The sequence below is a fragment of the Fonsecaea nubica genome (assembly GCF_001646965.1).
Source record: "Fonsecaea nubica strain CBS 269.64 chromosome Unknown Scaff5, whole genome shotgun sequence".
Classification (NCBI taxonomy): domain Eukaryota; kingdom Fungi; phylum Ascomycota; class Eurotiomycetes; order Chaetothyriales; family Herpotrichiellaceae; genus Fonsecaea; species Fonsecaea nubica.
The window spans coordinates 1-17,335 of NW_019173678.1; the positions used below are offsets into that span (position 1 = coordinate 1).

The 17,335-nt window shown below is 53.1% G+C and overlaps 7 protein-coding genes across 7 annotated transcripts; 1 reads left to right on the top strand and 6 right to left on the bottom strand.

The window, feature by feature from the left end:
• Nucleotides 1–353: 353 nt before the first annotated feature.
• AYO20_01172 (hypothetical protein) lies at nucleotides 354–3,663 on the bottom strand (the record flags this gene model as incomplete). Its single annotated transcript, XM_022639478.1, has 2 exons — nucleotides 354–972; nucleotides 1,022–3,663. 2 exons carry the CDS (start codon nucleotides 3,661–3,663, stop codon nucleotides 354–356), a joined length of 3,261 nt encoding a protein of 1,086 aa, XP_022504314.1.
• Nucleotides 3,664–4,079: 416 nt separating this feature from the next.
• AYO20_01173 (hypothetical protein) lies at nucleotides 4,080–4,898 on the bottom strand (the record flags this gene model as incomplete). The annotated part of the gene is made up of 1 exon (XM_022639479.1): nucleotides 4,080–4,898. The coding sequence occupies one exon, from the start codon at nucleotides 4,896–4,898 to the stop codon at nucleotides 4,080–4,082; it is 819 nt and encodes a 272-aa protein (XP_022504315.1).
• Nucleotides 4,899–5,901: 1,003 nt separating this feature from the next.
• Nucleotides 5,902–6,855, bottom strand: AYO20_01174 (hypothetical protein; the record flags this gene model as incomplete). Its single annotated transcript, XM_022639480.1, has 2 exons — nucleotides 5,902–6,780; nucleotides 6,829–6,855. The coding sequence occupies 2 exons, from the start codon at nucleotides 6,853–6,855 to the stop codon at nucleotides 5,902–5,904; spliced, it is 906 nt and encodes a 301-aa protein (XP_022504316.1).
• A 297-nt stretch (nucleotides 6,856–7,152) lies between these two features.
• Nucleotides 7,153–7,855, bottom strand: AYO20_01175 (hypothetical protein; the record flags this gene model as incomplete). Its single annotated transcript, XM_022639481.1, has 3 exons — nucleotides 7,153–7,593; nucleotides 7,644–7,711; nucleotides 7,780–7,855. 3 exons carry the CDS (start codon nucleotides 7,853–7,855, stop codon nucleotides 7,153–7,155), a joined length of 585 nt encoding a protein of 194 aa, XP_022504317.1.
• A 903-nt stretch (nucleotides 7,856–8,758) lies between these two features.
• AYO20_01176 (hypothetical protein) lies at nucleotides 8,759–10,228 on the bottom strand (the record flags this gene model as incomplete). Its single annotated transcript, XM_022639482.1, has 1 exon — nucleotides 8,759–10,228. The coding sequence occupies one exon, from the start codon at nucleotides 10,226–10,228 to the stop codon at nucleotides 8,759–8,761; it is 1,470 nt and encodes a 489-aa protein (XP_022504318.1).
• A 2,171-nt stretch (nucleotides 10,229–12,399) lies between these two features.
• On the bottom strand, nucleotides 12,400–14,413 carry AYO20_01177 (hypothetical protein; the record flags this gene model as incomplete). Its single annotated transcript, XM_022639483.1, has 7 exons — nucleotides 12,400–12,748; nucleotides 12,804–12,819; nucleotides 12,871–13,427; nucleotides 13,474–13,802; nucleotides 13,853–13,932; nucleotides 13,990–14,127; nucleotides 14,185–14,413. 7 exons carry the CDS (start codon nucleotides 14,411–14,413, stop codon nucleotides 12,400–12,402), a joined length of 1,698 nt encoding a protein of 565 aa, XP_022504319.1.
• A 1,094-nt stretch (nucleotides 14,414–15,507) lies between these two features.
• Nucleotides 15,508–17,086, top strand: AYO20_01178 (hypothetical protein; the record flags this gene model as incomplete). The annotated part of the gene is made up of 2 exons (XM_022639484.1): nucleotides 15,508–15,640; nucleotides 15,696–17,086. The coding sequence occupies 2 exons, from the start codon at nucleotides 15,508–15,510 to the stop codon at nucleotides 17,084–17,086; spliced, it is 1,524 nt and encodes a 507-aa protein (XP_022504320.1).
• Between the last annotated feature and the right edge of the window lie 249 nt (nucleotides 17,087–17,335).

The following is a 17,335-nucleotide window of genomic DNA, read 5'->3' on the forward strand; positions in this document are numbered from 1 at the left end:
ACCACCACCACCACCACCACCTCTTCCCCCCCGGCTTCCGTCCGTCCCCATATCTACCGGCACCGAAATTGCAGGAAGGCGTCCAGGAAACTCACGTTCGCTAAACACAAAGGACTGCTTCAGCCTTGCCACGCACAACACAGCCGATCTAGCGCCACGGAAAGCCAATTTCCACCTTCCACACCTCCCTCCATCCCGATTGTCTACACTGTGGGGAAGGGTAGACGGTGGCCCCTTTACTATTACAATGCATGGTACTCCGAAAGACGCGAGAAACGAGAGCAATATATTGATACTTTTGTCGAGTCCCAAAGACGCCTGCTTCCCCCCGTTAACGTGCCTGGTCAAAACAACTACAGCTGCAACCTGAAGGTCTTGACCTCAAACGCGCGCAATTCAATCGGGATACTGATCTTGTTCTTCCCGGACATGTCCAGTTGCTTGCCGTCGTCCTCCAGCACGTTGGTTTCATACACCTTCTTCACTGGCAGGGTCGTCTCAATCACTCCGCGACTCTTGCCCCCCATGCTCTCGTAAATCCTTAGTATCACGCTCTGTCCCTTTCGCTGGGTGAGTTCCCCTCGGGAGACGTCTTCGTCGTCTTCTCCACGCTTGACACAGTCCAGGATCAGTGATGGCGCGCCGGTGAGGCCCACGGCGTTGAACAACTCCTTAGGAGGCCTATCGTCCACGACCGACACTAATGTCATTGGATGGTTAAAGTTGTAGGCCGCTCGGACAGTGTCGCTGCTCAGCGCGCCTTGGTGAGGCATGATTGCCCACTTGATGTGGTGACGGCCCATATCGGCGTGTGCATCAGGTGCTTTGGGGGCCCGCAACAGTGATAGACGCATAAGGTTGCCACAGGTCGCAAAGCCGTATTTGGAGTCGTTCAGGATCGACACACCATAATTGGCCTCTGAAAGATCAGCAAATTTATGGCAGCACACTTCGAACTTGGCCATATCCCAACTAGCATCGTCAGCATTCGGATTGTCCGTGGACCAATAGGGATACTTACCTTGTGTTGTAGTGTGTCGGGCGGCGAATGATTCCGTATTGCGTCTCGTAGTTTGCTTCCGTGTTGACCACATCCACTGGAAATTCTACCTTGAGGAATTTCATGTTCTCATGCCATTCCACTTCAGCTTCAACCGATAGATACCCGGCCTGGGTCTGGCTGTCGCATGCGTCGAGGCTGATGGTGGTCTTGACCCAGCTGTCTTTACTCACCTGAGTCTTGGTGGCCACGCTCACCCTGTACGGTCCATGCTCGACAATCTCTGATGCGTCCGATTTTAGCTCTTTCCTGGAGTCGAGATGGAAAACCTCCACATCCCAAGCTTGCCAGTACAAAGGCTTGTCGTCGAATATCACCAGCTGATTGCCCTTGCCTCCCTTAGCAATCACCTCTCGGTTGGCTCTCAGGTCAATCAATGACGTGATGCACCCCGCTTCCACCTCTGCCTGGAATATGCTGTTCTTCAAGACAAAGACACCCTTCCGCACTTCTTCAATGGACGCTGTCGATTGGATCGCCGAAGCGGCATGCGTCTTACAAACACCCGGCCCGCCGGATACATAAGTATACATCTGCTCTTGCGACTTTGCATTGGCATGTGGGATCCTGACCAGCTCCGAACGTTTCCAGGGGGTGGTGTTGAAGGCCGCAAGCTCGGCGTTAGCTTTAAGGTGCTGAGACAAGCCCAGGACCGTGAGTGCCTCTTCCTTTACCTTTTCTCCCACTTTCGCATTGTGGGCGTAAAGTTTGTCCGAGTCATCATAGCACATCTCAATGGAACTGCCAGGCAAGCAGTCGTGGAACTGGCAAAGGAGCACGTTCTCCCACATCTCATCAATCTCCTTCTTGGGGTATTTGTAGCTCTTGCTCTTCAGGCTCGCCAAAGTTGCCAGATATTCGACGTCGTGTAACATGATTTCCTGCTTCCGGTTATTGAGCTTGTTGTTGGCTTGTGTCGTGTACGTGCCGCGGTGCAGTTCAAAGTAGAGCTCGCCATACCATGTAACGAGCTCGGTGCCTTCTGCCACTTTCTTCTCGATGTTTGCATAAAAATCGTCCACGGTGTTTCCCATGTGCACTCGGGGGAGTAGTCCGACCGTGTCGCTCAGACCACGGCATCTCCTCAGCTTCTCCAGCATCGACCAGGTGGGTCCGCCTCCTCCATCCCCCTTGCCAAAGACGAGCAGAGAGGTGTTGTCCTGGTCCATGCTTTTGTGTTGAGTGACGCTCCGTCTGACGTCTCCAAAGTGAGCATCTGCCGTGTACGTCTCACTGGGAGCCATGTGGCAGATGACTTGACTACCGTCTAAACTCACCCAGTTGAAAGTGGTGTGCGGGAAGTTGTTGATATTGTTCCAACTGAGTTTCTGGGTGAAGAACCGCGTCATTCCCGCGAGACGGCATATCTGTGGGAGCTGGCCAGAATAGCCGAAAGTGTCGGGAAGCCAGAAGGTTTGACATCTTTCGCCAAAGTTGCTCTCGAAGAACCGTTGGCCATACAGGAATTGCCTGACCAAGGACTCACCACTGGGCATGTTGGTGTCATGCTCGACCCAGCTCCCACCTATTGGATGAAATCTCCCTTCTTTGACTTTGGCTTTGACTCTGTCGAAGACGTATGGGTAATACATCTTCAGCCACTTGTACTGCTGTGCTTGACTGCAGGCAAACCGGTGTTCCGGGTATCGGTCCATCAAGTCACACTGGTTGGACCAGCTTCGGGCAACTTTGCGCTTTGTCTCGGCCCACGGCCATAGCCAACACGTATCAATGTGACAGTGTCCAATTCCGTAGACGATGCTCTTCCCGTCCGAGTCATAGACCTTGGCTGAATCGACATTCTTGCCGATATAGTTTTGGGCGATTTTGCGAGCCTCTTTGATCGAGGCAGCCGATCCATTACCGGCTATGAAGGTGTCCATGATCTGATTACAGATCTGCAGGGCTTCATGCTTTTCCCAGCTGTCTCCAGGAAATTCCCGAGCAGCGTCGCCGATGATCCAAAAGTCGATGTACAGCTGACGAGCGGCAAGGTTGACATCCACAATCTGCGCCTTCCAAAGTGTGTAGTGTTTGTTTGGATCTGGGGGTTGAATACTGTCACCCCCTGGGGCGTTGCCAAACATTCCGTTGCACGCCATCTCTATGTAGAAGATGTGCTCTTTGCCATCCCGCCAGCTCGTGGGCAGAATCCATTCAACCCGGTCTCCACCAGTAAGGCCTTGTAGAGGATTCCCATCCTCTGTCCATACCATGCCTTCATTGCCTGCGTCCCAATGGAACTCTAGATGTTCTCCATCTCGCATGTGTTTAGGCACGGTGAGTTGAATCTTGAACCAATGGGTAGACCAAGCTGGTCCGAAGGATTCGCCGCGATGTGTTGGGCGAAAGGTGTGAGAAGTGGCATCGTGAAAAGTCGGTCTGGTGAGATTTGGAGGAGAGTAGACCGAGAGCTTGACATGGTCTTCGTCATCGCAGGCATTGTGATAGAGCTTGGAGAGAAGATTCTCCTTTTCGTATTGGCCACCGGATGTGAATTGTCGTAAGCGGTCAGTATAGATGCTCTGGATCTTTTGTCCAACAGGATGAGCGCTGAGTCTTGGGTACGACGAGGTAGCGCGAGTAGATGTCTCGCCCCCCATTGTTGTAGGTTGGGGTAAGAAATGTAACTGGAGCGGAGAGTAGGATGTCAAGGAGGTGTAGCTATCATAGGAATTTGGTAAACAGGTCAAACGAGAGACGACGGCTTAGGGCACAAGGGATCGAGCAGCAGGGGAGGTTGGTGACAGCTTCGACGCAGTACCTCGTAGACTGCGCACTACGGTGACCCTACCAGCCCTGCGTGCATGCAACCACTATGCGGGGTAGCTGCGGCTCTGGTCAATTGCTGACTGCAGAATTGGAGAAATGTATCACTATGTCACCATGTGGACAATGACGAGGCTGAGTCTGGCCTTTCCACCTTCTATCGTCTTTCTATACACCTCTATTAGACCACACTTCTGTTATTGTATCTGGCAATTAGGTTTCATCTCTGCGGCAGAGGATATTGTCACCTTCAAATCCATAACTCTTCGCCGTCCACTGCAGGTTGTTCCGTGGCAGTGACAGCTCCAATGACTGCACTTGGCCCAAGGATGATGATACTGTCCTTCAACTTGCGCTGTCTCTTCTGTGACGACTTCCGCCTCAGTTTGCGTTTTGCCCCTTCAAGAACTCCGACAATCTGACTTTGACTGTTCTGGTACGCTGTAACGAGGCTGATAGATTTCCCCCTTTGGCGCGTCCGCTGAGCTTCTCGCGCTTCTTTTTGTTGCCTCTTCTGCAGTTTGTTCGAGAAGACCTCTGCACCGTATACTTGGTATGGGGTTGCAGGAATAGCCAACTGCCTTTCTCGTGGTGGACTCTCCCGCCCATGGCTCTCTTTGCCTTCCAGAGGCCCCTTCCGCGACAGAGACCTGAGTAAGTGAGTCACGTTATGTTGAAGGCTGGATCTCGCACTGCTAGTACGTAGCGTCTTCCGCTCAGCACCATCTCTTTTCATCGCCGGGTGCTTGGTTTCGGCGTACGATATCACTCTCTCACGTTCCTTCTCACTCAAGCTCTTTCCGAGTCGGAAGCTCTTCCTGGGCTGTAGTTCAAGTGGCGATGCTTCGCGACTCTGGTCGACGAAGCCATCCTCTAACCAGTTTTGTGACCAGCTCTTTCCAGAGTGCAGCTGAGACTGGTCTCCAAGAGGATCATGGTGCCGAGCAGGGTCAAATTCGGCGGGCTTTTCCCAATCATCGTATGGTGGACTTGGAAGACTCGAGCTACTCAGGCCCAAGGGAGGTGGGAGAAGGTCAGAGCCGTCGGTATCAGATATCGTCCCAGACATCGCATCGGGTAAGGGCGGGGTTTGGGAGAGGGATACGGATTGTTCAACGAGCGAGACGTGTGGAGAGGGTGGAGCCAATTGATCATATGCCGCTTGACGATGTATCTCAGCCGAAGAGACCGAAAGCGGGGAAACCAATTCGTTCCTGCGTTGTTGGAGCTGACGGGAAAACTCAGTAAAGGAGGGGGCTGCCTTGTTGCTTGAGACGACGTGGGTATGGCTAGCAGCAGATCTAAGTGACGAGATCGAGACTGCCTCCCGTGGCACATCTTTAACCGGTGGTGAGGGGCTGTGGCCCAAGCTCAGCCGCCTGATCAGAAGAGGCGCAACGGTGTCTCGGTAGGCTTGTGGGTGATGAAGTATAGGCAAAGGTGGAAGGTCATCCAACTCACGATACCCTCCGCCGTACATGTGAATGATGTTGGTGATTGTAGTATCAGTGCTATACACACTGGATGACCTTCTCCTTCCCTCAAACGGTTCAAGTGGCAATGGTTTGTCCCGATCCGAGGGTGTCGATCTCCCAGATGCATGATTCGAGGTTGGTAGGAGACTGTTGGGTGGAGGGGAGACCGACAACTCTAAGCCCTGCTTTTGTAGTCCTAGAAGAGCCTTCGACGGAGGTGGAGAGGTCAGCCGCAATGGATGGGACGATCTGGGGCGCGGGTTCATTATGACCAGATATCAGAATGCTGGTGAGACCCTCGTTCTAGTGCAAGCGAGGATCCTGTAACAGAACCATCGACTTTCGTTCGACACCATGACTGAAGATTCGCCAGCGGCGACGCAATCGATACCCCACAACGCCGAACAAAGAAGATCCGTTTTCAGCAGCGTCGAATAAATTGGTCCGTGCTCAATAGAGTCCATTGTGCGCGATGCTCCCGCTAACGCTGACATATACATGCAGCCGTCACGAAAGTTTTGAGCTGGTGCCCACATTCTTTGGAGATCAGCACCACCGTGAGGGTGAAGTTTCACTGGAATCTGGAGCGCTGCGCACTCAGAGATTTGCAGCTTTGATCAAGTCCTGCTTTGTCAACTCAGCACCCGGCTTTCTAATCTCACCCAAGAAGCCGGCTGCCTTTAGTCGAACAATCATTTCCTCGTCTCCAAAGTGAGAGTTGTGCTCAAAGGTAGGCTCTTGGTCATATGCATTACGCGCAGCGTCGACAAGAATCCTGGCGGTCATGCCAAACACCCGGTACCTGGAATATTTGTCCAGGTGGCTTGCCACGGCCTTTTGGTCTTCGTTTCTTTTCGGCTTGGAGACGATCTGGTTGGTGACGGGAACAAAGAAATTGTGCATGCGCCATCGACTCTCGTGCCAGTCTGTCCAGCTTCCCTTGTACCAGTCACTAGGTTTGCCGGGAAGGTTGGGTTGGTTGGGCAGATCTTCCATATACAAGAAGTTTCTGAAAGGCGCCGAAAATACCGCCGCCACCTCTCTCGCGTCCAATCTTGGTAGTAGTTTCTCTGCCACGTTGGCATCTTCTCCCGTCTCGGGGTCATAAGAATGGAGAAATGCGATGCATGGGCGAACCACAAGTGCATTCTTGCTCAAATTTGTTGCCATTTCACACAAATGCTCGACTCTGAAGGGGCGTGGCAGAGCTGACGCACGCCTAGGAAGACCTATCTCTTCCGAAGCCTCACGCCTTGCACATTCAAAGGCAGTCTCGCCCTCTTCAGCTTTGCCGCCAGGTAAGGCGGCCTGACCGGAATATGAGCTCAGGGTACTTGCACGCATGGTGATGACTACTCTCAGCTCCCCATTGGGATCCGCAAAGAGCAGGAGCAGGACGGCTGCCTTGCGCGAGAGCGGCATTACGGGCCATACTGTGTCTGGAGATTTGTAGGATCTCAAGCGATCAATGGCTTTCTAGATCGACAATCAGTCTCAGAAAACTGCCCAGTGCCTAGAACATACCGCTGAGGCGGGCGAAAGACGTGGCATGTTGACCGAATGATTTTGCGAGAGAGCCCGGTTGCACAGTACAAGATACGAAGGCCTGCTGATGCCGAATACTCGTCGAGGAAGCATTGAACAATTCCAAAGATGATGCTGATATGCGGTCAGGAAGATGATGAAAAGTTCCAAGGTTGCAAGAGTCCGAGACGGATAGCCGAGGCACCCGCAGTTGGAACTTTCCCGGCCTGTGTCATCCCCAATAACCAGTCTCCAACAAGGCCCGTGGGTGTGCTTCGAAGTGTCTGGAGTCTGGTTGACAGCGACGGCACCGTCCAGGCCCTCTCAATCATCATGGTTCTTGCGTCCACCTCCAAAGGATATCTTCTGGCGTTTGGTGGTTCGTCCATCGGTGTCTTCTTCGTTGGCGGCTGCGCTCTTTTTCTTCTTCTTGTCTCCTGTCTTTTCTGCGGTAAAGCTACCGGTCGGCGTGGCTGCATGGTTGGGCGTACTCGTAGCGCTACTCGGGGAATCCGAATCTCTCATGTAGGATACTGAGCTCTTGGAAAATATCCGGTCTGTGTCGTTCACAACCGCTTTTCGGCGCCCTGCCCCTAAGCCGCCGCCAACTGCGCTGCCTGAGACTGTCCCGCCCGCTGAACTGGCTGCTGCCGACACTGCAGATGCCTTGATGTAGTTGTCGAAACCTTTGACAATGTTCCCTGCGATTGCGGTTTCTTCGAGGTATGCCGTCTCTTGCCGGTAGATCTGGTCCTCTATGACAGCCTGAGCTGTTAGCATGGCTCCAAACCTCTGTGCGTGAATTCAAAACTCACCAGGTTCCGATCCAGGAGTCGCTTCTTCTGTAGGGTGTCCCGTAGATCGCGCCTCAATTTCTCGTAGTCTGTCCTGTCAGAATCAAGGCGGCACAGGGAAGGAGGACGGGGATCTGCTTCGTTCTTTGACACTTACAAGGTAATCCTGGCCGGTCGTTGCCTGCTGTAGGCTTTGGCGCAGAGCCTGATCCAGGAGGGATATTCTCAGCCATTGTGAGCGAGGTTTTGGTTAGTGGTGTTGTGAGTTGCTCGAAAGTGGTGAGAGGGGCGCAGGAAATTCCAGAGAGGCTAACGCGCTAACTGGGCACGCTGGGGGAAACACCGCGTCTTTCCGCAGAGTAACTTCCACTCCTTGCATCACTCTGAGCATCACACCGAACATCACCCTCAACATCTCCCAACTCCCGCCCTTTTCTCGTCACGTTTGAACAACTAAATCGGCGAAATGGACCATAGTGGTATGGGTCACGGCGGGATGGACCATGGCGGTATGCACGACGGGCAATGCTCCATGAATGTGAGTCACCAAATGATTATGCTAGGAGCATCGCTCTGACAAGTCAGATGCTCTTCAATTGGCAGGTCAAAGGCCTTTGTATCGTCTTCGAGTCGTGGAGAGTTACAGGGCCCTTGTCGCTCATCCTCTCCCTGGTGACCATCGCCCTTCTTACAGCTGGCTACGAGTGTGTCCGGGAAATCAGCAGGAGATATGACGAGAGCTTCAATGCCAGAATGAATACTTTTAGCACAAGTACGTGGCCCTTCTGGACATTATCCTACGCCGTCACTGAGACATCCAAGGTACACCTGCGGAATCAAGCTCACTGCTTGCAGGGTCGGGATCGCACGAGGGCACAAAGAGGCAGGGAACGATAACCAGAGCTGGTCTGTATGCCGTGCAGGTGTTCTACAGCTTCTTTATCATGTATGACTGACCCCCTCTCCATGCATGTCGACTCCCACTAATCAACTTGAGGCTTCTGTTCATGACCTACAACGGATTCGTGATGCTGGCGGTAGCACTGGGGGCGTTTATCGGATTCCTGGCTTTCAGTTACAGGACCTCGCCCACCAGATCGGCAGCATGTCATTGAGGTCACAGGCTAGAAAATTCTTCAGTCTTCAGCCTCATCTAGGTCATCGCTGAACCCAAAGCTGAACCCTTGCCGCTCTCCATCAGCCTCCTCATTACCTGCGACGACCTCCTCCCATTTGCGCTTACGGGAGTCGTCGAGAGAACCCGCCAGATCAGGGTCCGTCTCCTTTAACCGTTCCATAAAGAGGGCATAAGGGTCTCCGACTTTGTCACTAAATCCAGAAACTTGATCTGCTCTGTCTCTGAGGAAGCGAATGGTTGATGGGACGTGAGCTCTGGGGACGAAGTTCTGAGTGATGGCAATGGCTGGCTCAAGGTTGACTACCAAATGCCACCAACCCGATGGTACATGTAGGACCTCGCCTTCCCGACAGATACCCTCTAAACAGCCACTCATCGCCCGAGCTTCGGCGTGGTATGATAGAAGCCACTCGGCTATGCTCAGCGGCGAAGTCACCTCGCTTTGATCTTGGGACATATAGACGCCTGGAGGAAGGATAGAGCTCGGAAACATGATCCAATATTTCGAGCCTCGGATGATGGCGTTCCAGGCGCTTGTGGCATTCGGGTCTTTGTGGAATGTGCTTCCGCTTCGTTCAGGTCCAATAATCAACCAGCGTCGATCAGGTCTCTGGTCCTTGAGGAGGGTGAAAAAGTCTTCTTGGAACGCCGCCGGGGGTTCGTACGCATCCTGCAACTCCATCTTTTCCACAAATGCCCGATCAAAAAGGTACAGTGGTGATTCATCTTGGGAACTCTCCATGTACTTGACGTAGGTCGTCAGCGGCCAATCCACTGCCTCGCAACGAAATGACACATGCCCATACTTTGCGAGTAGATGCTGCAGGTCCCACGCCTCAAAGGCCCTCCATTTCTTCACCGGTGCCGTCAGGATGAATGGCCTGCCGACCCATGAATCGTTGAACTCTTCGGGCGACACGTCCTTCAGTCGCGGAATCTCGTTTTGGAGCGGAATGTTGGAGACGTAGGGGCCCAACGGTGTGCGGGAGCATTGGAAGGGCCGATAGAGTGCGTCGGAAAACACGTATCGGCAGTCCACCTTTGCAAGCCGTGTTGTCGGTGGCAGCCGCAGGAGCGATGCCCGCCAACTCCCCCGCCACTCAAAGCGCTCGTTCGTCTCGTTGACCGCCACATCTCGCCACAGCTGGTCGTAAGTGCAGTATGCGTAGAAGCCGCGACACGTTGCGCCCAGGTTGAGGAGCGCCCGCGCGTCAAGAAACTCGAGCAGCATCACAAGGAGGCCGTCTGGTAGGAATCCGAAGCTGCCCATCGACGCCTGAGCATTCTGATCAGACGTGAGTGCATTTCCGGACGGTCTCACTCCCAAAGGATGTGGCTCAACTTCGTCGTCCGAGGAAGTCCCTTGCTCAACGAATCCATTTTCCTGCAGGAGGCTGCGGCCAGATGTAGACTCTGCACTCTCTACATGAGTTGTTGCTTGTGTACGCAGAGTAGTGGTTGAACTCATCTGGCTATCCGAGCATCAGAGCGTACTGGTTCATATTAATTTCCTGGATACATGGCAGTTGTGGTGCAAAAGGATTTTTACCGCAAGTCCCTTTTAGGACTAGCTTGGTAAACGGTCAAGGGTGGATGTGGCCACTGACAGACAACTCTAGAACCCACCCTCAAGTTCGGTTCACCTTCACCTCCACCTCACCATTCAACACGATTCATTTCCTACTTCATAATGGATCAGGTGCTCACTCTAGGAGTAGGTGCAATTGGCAGTGTTATATTCTCTTGAAAGGCCAAATTTTCTGGGAGAACTTGAGATTGCCCTGAAGTCTACCGGGTAAGATGTGTAGCCGTAATGAGTCGTATTTCAGATAGATCGTGAGGATTCAAGGGGACGCTTTACGTCTAATGCACGAGAAGCTGGCTCGCTGGAGAGGGGACCTGTGGTGGAAATTCTCTCCTCTCTCTCTTTCTCTCTTCGTAACAATCAACTTTCAAAGCCCACCTTGTCAATCATGTCTTCTCGATCGACTCTCCCATCCTCGTGGCGGAATCTCCTCGGTGATCAGGACGCCAACCTTTCCTCCATCCTCCCATCGTCCTCCAGCCTGCCTGTCACGAAGCGACCTGCTGCCGAGGAGGCCACCGTTACTGGATCTCGCAAGAGAACAAGATATGTAGTGGACTGGTGGACTCCCCAGAGGATGACGAGTCAGAGACGGCAAGGGCAAAGGCAAGTCTTAGGCAGACAAGCCCATGCCTGACAATGAGGAGAAGGAAGAGAGCGAGTAAGAAGAAGAAGATGATGATAATAGTGATGAAGAGGAGTTTGATCCTCTGAAGGCCTCTAAGCCGGATACCGTTGTCATCGACGATGAAGATGACGATAATTAAGGTGAGGAGGCCGACAATGAGGTAGAGGCTAGAATAGAAGGAGCTCAGTCCGTAGCTGGACGGTTGTCGTGTTACCCCTAAGCTAGTAGCCTTGTCAGCTGAGGAGAAGAGCCGACGGAAGGATTACTATCGGCAACGACGACGAGATGAGGCCTATACAGGGTGGGGTGGTTAATAGGTACATTAGGTCTTCAGGGTCAATTAGAGCGCTACCTAAAGGTTGCGGCTCGTAAGTTGACGACAGATAATAGGGCCTATAAGATAACGATCAGTAAGGAGGCTGCTAAACCCAACCTTCATATTGTGGCTATCTTTAACGGAGAGGCAACGCTAAAGCCGGATGTCATAGTCGGGGAGGCCGTCCATACCATCCTCCTGCGGACCTAGGAGAATCGATGGGGTAGCCACCTCACGTAGTGAACCTAACGCAGTGATGTATCGACTTGATGCACGTAGCGACCCCCGGCGACCTACCGGCAAAGAAGTTCATGCGGCTCAACCGAGCCTCTTAGTTGCTGTAGATGGTGGGCGCACCTAGGGCCACGGAGAGCTCCAACAAGAACTGTCGCCGGCGGAACCCCAGACTCTAGTACAGGTACAACGGTGGAAAGGGGCTGCAGTACACCTCTTACATCTGTGACAACTGCTGGAAGTACACCTACCTTCATGGGAAGAGGAGGCCAAGCTCTCGAGGCCAAATCCAGCCGGTGTTATCTGCGAGATGCCTTATTGTGGGTATCGTCCTGCCAGAGGACGCTTGCAGATCTGGACTTGCAGCAACCTCAAGTGGCCAAGGGGTCAGTCTAGACACTAGGCAGGGCGTCCCTGGAAAGCGGAAGACGGAGAACCCGCCGAAACCTGAGGATGGTATTTGTGGGTGCAGTGGCTGCAGCAGACTGGTCCAGAACTCGGGTATCATTTATCCGGGACCGGCAGAGTGAAAGCCAATAGCCTACCTACCTAAGGCCACTGGCAAACACATTGGATGTGAAGGACGACACACGCAATGGCACAAATGATGTCGACTGACATCCTGGCCCCTAATATGGAAAATAAAAAGCAAATCCCACTTCGGTTGGTCTCAGAGCCTGGCCCGGTCCGAGCATTCCGGCGATGTTGAGCACGACCTTGATCGCGAGTACTAGGTACGTTCCCTACAAGACAGAAAGGTAATGAATGATATGTATGGTACAAGACGTCGGGTGGGTTGCAATCCCGTGCTGTCTGCTTCTTCTTCTTCTCCTTTCTCCATCAGACGCCCATCTCACTCCCAAGCCCGCCTGAGCGTCAAATAAACACCCGGAGTGCCTTTCTCCACCCGCTTCGTCCCTTCTCGGCCGCGATCTCGAGACTCCCTCGCCTTATACCCATCGTGACGTCCATCTCGTCGGCACGGATGAAGAGCTTCCAGTCGCGGGAGTAAAGCTTCCACCCGATGAACAGAGCGATGACGATTGGGGCGGCGAGGAAATTCTCAAAGAACACCTCTGCGTCGGGGTCGGATCCGAGCGGGAACAGCGAAGTGTAGAATGTTGCAATGATAGCCAGGGCGTTGAGCGAGAATCCAATGTAAGATCCCCAGATGCCAAAGGCCGCCTGATAGGGCAGTTGGTGTTTCGTAAAGCCGTGGGCATACCTGTCACGAAGTTAGCATCTCTCCCACAGACCAGAGTTGAACCCTGAAAGATTACCATCCGTGTCGAAACCCTGCAACTTGTTAGCGCGGGGCACTCAAAGGGCAAACGGAACTGCACTTACGAATATGCGAGAGATTGATGCTCATCCACAGGAAGAAAAAGCTCAGACCGGACAGGGACAACAACCAGGTGAAGATGGTGTCGGAAGCATTGGCCTCACCAATGTACGCGAGGCACCCGAACAACAGCTGGATCACGACACACCAGAGTGGTCTTCCCTGCCGGTCGACATACATCAAAAACTTCGGTCCCATTCCTCTGGCCGCGAGAGCCTGCATGGTGCGCGAGGAGCCGTAAGTGCAGCTGTTGGCCACACTAATGACTGAGATGGTGATGACCGCGTTCATCACAGATGGCAACCCTTTGACACCTGCGTACTTGATGGCCAAGACAAAGGGAGAGGCCTTGGTATTGGCACCGCTGGCTCCCAGAAGGTCTGGGCTGTCCGATGGCACGATCAGACCGACAATGAAAAGAGAAAGGACGTAGAAGGTCGCAATTCGCCAAAAGACTTGTCGAGTCGCTTTGGGGAGGGAGCGACGAGGATCAGCTGCTTCTGCGGCAGCCAACCCAACGAGCTCGGTGCCACCGAATGCAAAAGCTGCTGTGACAAATACACTGACGAGGTCAGCCTAATTCAGTCGTGGTGTTCAGCAACACATACGTGCAAAAGCCTTTGAATCCATTCTGAAAAGCGCCAGGATTATGCCAATACCGAGCACCAATGTAGCCACGATCATCGGAAGAGACGCCGCCACAGTCAACCACAATGCCGAAGATGATAAAACCTATGCAAGCAGTGATTTTGATCATGGCCAGCACAAATTCCACCTCACCGTAGCCGAGAACGCCGAATATCTGGACCAGACACAGGAATACCAAGAAAACGGTGATCCAAACGCTGACGTGGATGTCATCCCTCCAGTACTCGATCGTGATTGACGCCGCGGTAAGTTCAAAGGGCAAGACAGTAAGCCAGCCGATGGCGTAGTCCTGGCCAGTGGTCAGCATTCAGATCGTCCTATCGACATACGAGCACTTACCCAACCCACTGCAAACCCGAGGGACGGGTCGACGAATCGAACAATGTAGGTGTAAAAAGCGCCATTCACAGGGTACAGAACTGTGCACAATCGTCAGGACCAATGTTTAAGAAGTAAGATGAGCTTCCAGGCCATACTGGCCAATTCGCCAAGCGCCTGCATTGTACAGAGCAACATGAAGCCGATGATTATGAACCCCAGGAGCACACTCCCCGGACCACCCTTGTGTAACGCACTTCCGGAACCCACGAATAGACCCGCGCCGATCGAGCCGCCTTGACAATGTCTTAGCATGGACAAGCTTTGCATGGTGTGCAGAAGGAGTATGTTACCAATTGCGATCATCTGCATGTGCCGCGACCGCAGCTTTTGGGCGAGCGGATTGTGCTGTCTGTTCACTGGATCTGTCTCATCGTCGTAAGTGATTTCGCCGGCCAATTTCTGCATTTTGGGGTCATTGAGCTTCTCGGGGTCAATGTCACGTTTCGTGCCAGAGGCATCGTAGCGCGAAGCCGAAGACTCATCGTGTGAAACGATTTCCTTTTCAGAGGGTTCCGCCATCTTTTAATCGCAGGCACGCAGACGAGCCGAGAAAAGTGACAGTGAGAACACAGCGAACAATCGGCGGGGAGCGCGCAGCTTATGTTGGACCACTCCATTCAAGGAGGGTTGCATTGTTTGAACTCGTCAACAACCTCATCCCTACCCGGTGCAAAGCTTTTGGACGGGGTTGGCCAGTCGAGTGATCGTCGCACCGATGCAAAACAGTGACAGCATTTTGGGAGGAACACGAGGTACAGCATGATGTCTGGTTGCAACAGACAGCAGACCCTTGCACCGATGACAACCGCCCTGAAGCATCGAAGCGAGAAGAGGACGCGCCAAGGACGTAGAAGTCCATGCTGTCCTGGTGGTAGTGGATGGAAGAACTGGCCGATGCTAGAGGACGACTTGGTGGTTTGGGTTTTGCGGGGTAGTACAGACTTGCGCCTGTTGTTCATGGTCCAATGACTGTTGTCTCTTTAGCAAACAGGGAGAGAGGAGATTCCGAGGGAACGAAGACCAATCATGGCTTCACAAGCAGACTCCCCACTTGGTCAGTTAGCGGAATGCTGGGAGGCAGGTCGCAGACAACGACATGGGGCGACGGTGGCGAATGTGGGCGAATAATGAGGATGATGTTGGTCGTCTTGTGGACACCGGCACTTCTTCATCCCCGGCCACTCTGTACAAAATATGACAAGTGAACAGGCGAGTCAAGGCCAAGTTGAAAAGAGAGGGTCGGCGGTCGAGGCGGCGGGAACACCGTCATCACACAGATCGATCTTGTCCCCGCCTCGGCCATGCATACCCGGCCATGCCCCAGAATGGACTTCTACCAGTAGAGCTTCTTTGATAGCATCTCGCACCAATCGCCGGCCAAATCGGCCAAATGGCTGACCATTACACTTTCCCCAGGAAATTTGTCCGTGGCGTGCGTGGACAGACTCTTCAATTCCACAGTTTGGCTCCAGCATTTATACTCCTCTTTGGCCTCCTTGTCGTGATTGCTTTCGCCATTGTCTTCTTCTCTTCACCTTCGCCTCGTCCTCCGGAATCTCCTGCCTCTGAACCCGACCTCGAGAGACAACCTCTACTCCCGGATCAAGCCCAAGATGAATCGTGATGAAGGCGAAAGACCCGACGTGGGTACCCTCACTGGAGAGGAAGTGGCCAGACACAACTCCAAAGATTCATGTTGGGTAATTGTCCATGGAAAAGCCTATGATGTGACAGAGTTCCTACCAGGTGTGCAGTCAACACATCCGGATCCCAACCAACAGTCTGGCTAATTTGTATCCAGAGCACCCCGGCGGTTCCAAGATCATTCTCAAGTACGCTGGCAAAGATGCCACCGAGGAATTCGACCCCATCCATCCTCCCGATACGTTGGACAAGTACCTACCTCAAGAGAAACATCTCGGACCTGTGAACATGGAGACTGTCCAGCAAGAAGAAAAGGAGGAGAGCCCAGAGGAGAAGGCAAGACAAGAGCGCATCAAGAACATGCCACCTCTTGAAGCATGTTACAATCTCATGGATTTTGAGAGCGTCGCGAGACAGGTGATGAAGAGACCAGCCTGGGCATACTACAGCTCCGGTGCCGACGACGAGATCACCATGAGAGAAAACCATTCCGCCTTCCACAAGATCTGGTTCAGACCAAGGATTCTGATTGACGTGGAGAACGTGGATATCAGTACGACCATGCTCGGGACAAAATGCGATATTCCCTTTTATGTCACTGCAACTGCACTGGGGAAGTTGGGCAATCCCGAGGGAGAGGTTGTTCTGACAAGAGGAGCAAAGAAACACAACGTCATCCAAATGATTCCTACCCTGGCTTCCTGCAGTTTCGACGAAATCTGTGATGCTCGGGAAGGTGACCAATGTCAATGGCTTCAGCTGTACGTCAACAAAGACAGGTCGATCACAAAGAAGATCGTCCAGCACGCCGAAGCACGAGGCTGCAAAGGTCTCTTCATCACGGTCGATGCTCCCCAACTGGGCAGACGAGAGAAGGACATGCGCAGCAAGTTTGACGATACCGGATCCAATGTCCAAAAAACGAGCGGCGAGAACGTTGATCGATCCCAAGGTGCCGCCAGAGCCATTTCGAGCTTTATTGATCCCAGCCTAAGTTGGAAAGACATTCCGTGGTTCTTGAGTATCACGAAGATGCCCATCATCCTCAAGGGTGTCCAGCGTGTAGAGGATGTGCTCAAGGCCATCGAGGTTGGCGTCCACGGTGTTGTCCTATCCAACCACGGCGGTCGCCAGTTGGATTTCGCCCGCTCGGGCGTTGAGGTTCTCGCCGAGGTCATGCCTGTTCTACGAGAGAGAGGTCTGCAGGACAAGATTGAGATCTTCATCGACGGCGGTGTTCGCCGAGCAACCGACATCATCAAGGCTTTGTGCCTGGGTGCCAAAGGTGTTGGCATTGGCCGACCATTCCTCTTCGCCATGTCCGCCTATGGATTGCCCGGTGTTGATCGTGCCATGCAACTACTAAAAGACGAAATGGTGATGAACATGAGGCTTATTGGTGCCTCCAAGGTGGAAGAGCTGACCCCCGATATGGTCGACACCGCTGGCTTGCGGTACCATACTGCGACTGTCCCACAGGACACGCTGGGAATTCGGGCCTACGATCCTCTAATTACACCCAATGAGATGCTAAAGGCAAGACTATGAGTTATACGAAGTGAGGTCTGCGCTCGAGGTCGCCGGGCGCACTTGCATATGTTTTGGGATACACGATATACGGGCGACCAGGTCTATAAATATGCTTGTGAATAAAGCTTGGAGCATTTGGGAGGTGTCTTGCCCGAAGTACACCTGTTACCACTGAAGAGTGCTCGCAACATGCAACTACACACTATCTATTGCATGGGTGAGCGGGAGATGCTGCTGGTGATTCAGGTTAGCTTCCTGCGATCGAAG